At 30.5% G+C, this 5,219-nt stretch overlaps 1 protein-coding gene across 3 annotated transcripts in view; it reads left to right on the forward strand.

The window, feature by feature from the left end:
- Positions 1-5,219, forward strand: part of LOC108770023 (serine/threonine-protein kinase SIK3) — a 122,031-nt gene that overhangs the window by 74,946 nt on the left and 41,866 nt on the right. For all 3 annotated transcript variants that reach the window (XM_018521311.1, XM_018521313.1, XM_018521314.1), the window contains exons 7-8: positions 2,129-2,444; positions 4,299-4,432. In XM_018521311.1, coding sequence (XP_018376813.1) covers positions 2,129-2,444; positions 4,299-4,432 — 450 coding nt within the window. The remainder of the gene's footprint in view (positions 1-2,128; positions 2,445-4,298; positions 4,433-5,219) is intronic.

Genomic DNA, 5,219 nt, shown 5'->3' on the forward strand with positions numbered 1-5,219 from the left:
GGTGAGGGAGGGGGAGGGAGAGAGGGGGAGGTAACGTGCGTAGATTACTTTAGGCGAAGATAGGATAAGTTAGTTAAGATAGCGTGTGTTATTATGTTTGTATTTATAATATGTTGTAACCCCTAGGGGAATTAATAAAGTTTTCATTCATATAAAAACTGATCGTAAAAAGTGCAAAGTAAAACCGCAAATGGTTACAAGCAATCATACACGCAAGTATACACTTATGAAACACTGTAATAATAAACATTAATACATATTCGCGCATCAGCAATTGCTCAATAATTAATTTATTGCGAAAAATATTACCTTGGCCGAGAATCGAACCCGGATCTCTTGCTTTCCGGGCGAGCGTTCTAAGCCTTTAGACCACCAAAGTTTTAGTAATATTCTTCGCAATAATTGGTATACGAAGGAACAATGTCTATTTAGGCGACGTAAATAAACAATATAATATATTATAGGACTGTATATGTGTGATAACACAAACTAAGAAACGAATGCCTTAAACGGTCTAGCTGGATTTTAAATGTTTGTAAAATTAATTATTTACAGATTTTAATATGTCACTCAGCATTATTAAGATCGTTCAAAGATGCGAGAAAGCCATCAAATTGTTAAATTGCTAGTCGTGACATTACTGCGGTAGTTTAGTAGAGTTAGCGTTTTAAGACCGAAAAATCATTTTGGCGCGCGTTTCAAAGGACTACTATATACTACATACGTAGTATATAAATTCACACAGAATCATACAAGCATTTAAGATCCAGCTAGACTGTTTAAGGTATTGATTTCTATAGTTTGTGTTATCACATATACGGTCTTATAAGATATTATATTATTTTTTATATAATTCAAGATCGAGTTATCGATTAAGCCTGTTAAGAACTTAATTGGTTCTGTCATTTCTAAATTCCGATAAATTAAGATATTCGCAGTCACGCGGCTTGTATACACGACTATGGATACACGAGTTGGTTTCGTTGCTCATGTATATTTGATGCGAGATGCTACTGTCTCTTGAGGTGCGTCCCACTTAACGCCTGCAACGCTTGCAGCGCCCGCAAACTCGTTCCACATAACGACCACGATCGTTGTGGTCGCGATCAAAACGTCATAAATGACGTCATTAATCGTGACTGCATCGAGCTAACGACGCTCATGGTTTGTACGTCGGTCGGCGTGGTAGTTTTGTCGTCTGCTATCCTTTTTGCGCGGACATTTTGTTTTGCTCCCGGTGTTACACATTTTTAACATGTAAAGAGTCTCTTTGTATGATCCGGAAACAGATAAACACTATTTCCCATTCGTTATCAGAACTTAATAAGAGTCTTCAGATTTATATTTTCTAGCGCAGGACGATTACCTTAATGGTATCCTTGTTACAGAGACTGTTCACACACAAAATTCGTTCCACTTAAGATTTCGCCCGCAGAGTCCGCAAGTACGTGGAACAGCAAATATTGTGAACGTGGTCGTTGCGGACTTTTAAGTGGAACGCACCCTTGATAGATTCAAGTAATATACAGGGTGCTTAGTAAAGACTATCAATGCTTAGAAGGTAGATTTTTTAGAATATTTTGATACGAAAATCCTAACACCAAAATGTTGACGCTATAATATGTAGTTTTAGAATTATAAGCATTTAAAGTTAACGAATGATAAGTTTACTCGTTGAGATGTGATATATAATAACACAAAATGTAAACTATATCTTAACACGTGACCTTTAGACATTACGATTCGCCAACTTTAAATGGTTATAATTGAAAAACTATTATAGCCTTAATATTTCGTATTAAGATTTTTGTCTCAAAATAATTACAGGAATCCTTCAAGTGTTGTTACCGGACATCCTGTATATGTTCCTTATTTGTTTACATAAAGATTTAATGAGATAAGATACGATTAAAAATACAAATGATGTGCATTATACATTTACAGAAAAATTGAAATTTTCAAATTGTTTGCAATACTGACTATAAATTGTTTTACTTTCATAATTTACTGTATAAATCAAGAATTTTAGGTTCATAAATTAAAAGAAGCTTATATACTTTATTATTTCTTTATATTTAACAATGTGTTAATAAATTATTTGTATTATATAGTTATATTTTTTTGACAGTTTGGTGAAACTGAAGCGGAAACGGAAGAGAAAAGTGGTCTTTATTTGCCATCTGGAACACCTTACCATACAACAAGAAGACATACAGTTGGACCTGGTGATGCAGTGCATCAATCTCCTTCGTCATATCCTTATCATCATATGTCAGGCTATCAAACTTTACGGCCTCTTCCTGTTCTTCAGTGTAATATGGATCCTCAAGTTTTACCACATACCAATTTACCATTAAATCTTCCCTTAGTTCAACATCAACCACCACAAAATTTCCAAATAAAGGATCAACATTTATTGAAACCACCTCCTGTAATGGGTGCCAGTAAGTTTTATCTTGTTTTATGAAAGATATTTTTAAAATTTATTTTAAAAAATAAATTCTTTGTTTTATTAAATTAATTGATTAATTAGTAATAAATATGCTATTGAACCTTTTTTGTCAGTATAACGTTATTACATTCAGAATTAATTTCCATAAAATTATATTGTTTTGTGATTTATTTTCGCCTTATATATGTGCGACTTATTTAAATGATAATTGATTTGTATTAGATATTTCTGTAAAATTAATTTAGTATTGAATGATAATACAATATAAATACATGTGCGAATATTTTTATATAATATTAGATTATGTATAATATGAATTTAATATGAATATTTGAAATTTGTAAAGATATTTTTATATCCCATAGAGTCCTAGCGATTTGAATTAAAAATATTATTTTTTTGAATAAATTGTCGATTGATAATAAAAAACAATAAAGCAAGAAACTTGTGCGCGCGTACGTATATACATACGTACGCACGCACGCATGAACGCATACGTATGGAAAGAGAGCGAGGGGGGGGGGGGGGGGGGGGGAGTGGGAGAGAGAGAGGGGAGGAACAGTGGGAGAGAGGGATGTGCGCACGCACGAACAAACAAGCACATACGCATAAATGGACTTAAATAAAATCATAAAAATTTATAACAAATGAATTAATTCGTTAAATACACATATAAGATAAGTAGATAAAAAATATGTACATAGTATTTTAAAACCTTAGGAAGAAATTTTAGGAAATGGTAGACATCGAAAGAAAAAACTTTTGTTGAGGAACTTATGTATTTAACATTTTTAAGAAGATACACTATACGATCGCTTTGCAATATTGCACGTCTGACAATTCTAGTTCAAATTTTTGCTTTTTATTGTACTTTTGAAAAAACAAATTCAAATAACGTGAACTATATTTGGCAGACGTCACACGTAACCGAACGAGCTCATTAAAAATCGGTTTTTCCTCCTCTCTCTCTCTCTCTCTCTCTCTGTTTTTTCATTTTTATTTCTTTCTATCTTCTCTTTCTCTGTATGCTAGTATCTATATATATTTTACGTTCGCGCATGTGTTTATAAGCAAAAAATTATTTACTATGTTAATTTTATATTATATTTATTATACGAGTTATCCCTTTTTAATTTAGTTTTTAGGTAAATATCTTGTAATATATGGAATATACGAAAAAACATTTTAGATGAAAATGGAATGGTTTCTACGGTGACGTATTTTGAAGACAAACAGAATGATGAGATGAATCAAATGATATAAAGAAAATATGTAGTTTCTCATTAAAAAATTATTTATTTCGCTTATACCTTTTTTTAAAGCAACTATGTGTTTTTCTTTACACCGATTGATTCATCTAATTATTCTGTTTATAAAAGTGTTAAAGCGCCATTATCAAAAAATTAATAGTTCATGAGATATTTATAAAAATATTTTATGTCAATAGTGATAGAATAAAGTATAAAATATCTCGTAAACTATTGGTTTGTTAATTCCTTAATCTAAGTACTTTTATATGCAAAATAATTAGAGGAATCATATCATATATTATATAAAAAAATGATGTAATTCTATATTTAAAAAATGATGGCCTTAATATATTTTTGGTGCTTTTACTTGGAAAAAACAACGTGACCAAAATACGTTCTCCTCGAATCTATTTCATTTTTTTCTTCTGAAACATTTTTCTATATTTTTCGAGATATTTGCTAAGGTATGTTAAAATGAGGCATTTTGTGCATTAAAATTAACTTTATTTTACTAGATCAATTTTATGTTAAAAAAATTTTATTTATTTGCATTGATTAGTGTAAATGTATTATTATTTTACCATATATGTTTACAGCCGGAGGTTTTGGTAGAAGAGCTTCAGATGGTGGAGCAAATCTTCACATATTTCATCAACAACATAGTAGTAACATTAACAATGATGAAGATAATGGCTGGAGTCAATCTGGTAGTAGGGAACAATTACAGCCAGTAAGTAAATAATTAAAAAATTTAGTTGTATTTCATTGACCTAAGCAATGGAAAGAAAATATTATAACATACAAGGTGTTTGGAAAATAATGATACATTTTTCGCATAAGCGCAGAATGGATTAAACTGAGAAGAAAAGTCCTTTACCATTTTGCAATTTTCGCAATAGTTAACAAGATATTAATTGCTAAAAGTTGCCGAAAATTGGTCTTCAATAATTTTTTATTCAAATACTATCAACTTTACAAAAAAATTGCAAGAGACGAAAATTGTTTATTTTCTTCTCATAGAATTTTTACGAATTTTTTCAGAATTTTTTATCAATTTTTTAGTACTGCATTTTCTCATTTTTATCAACATGAGAAAATACGGTATTGAAAAATTCTGAAAAAATTCTAAAAAAATTCTTAGAGCTCTACGAAAAGAAAATAAACAATTTGTGTCTCTTGCAGTTTTTCTGTAAAGTTGATAGTATTTGAGTAAAAAATTATTGAAGACCAATTTTCGGTAACTTTTAGCAATTAATATCTTGTTAACTTGCGAAAATTGCAAAATAGTAAAGGACTTTTCTTCTCAGTTTAGTCCATTCTGCCCTTATGCGAAAGATTTATCATTATTTTTCGAACACTGTATATAGAATAATGAAATAAAACTGCAACTAAATAATGAGGAAGATATATATATACAGGGCGTTTGAAAATTACCGGGTAATCGATCACGAGCAGGTAGAACGGACCGAATTGAATCGAAAAATCTTATACCATTTTGTAGGTTGCGGAATAGTTAA

Source organism: Trachymyrmex cornetzi, unplaced genomic scaffold (genome assembly GCF_001594075.2).
Source record: "Trachymyrmex cornetzi isolate Tcor2-1 unplaced genomic scaffold, Tcor1.1 scaffold983, whole genome shotgun sequence".
In the NCBI taxonomy this organism is placed as follows: Eukaryota; Metazoa; Arthropoda; class Insecta; order Hymenoptera; family Formicidae; genus Trachymyrmex; species Trachymyrmex cornetzi.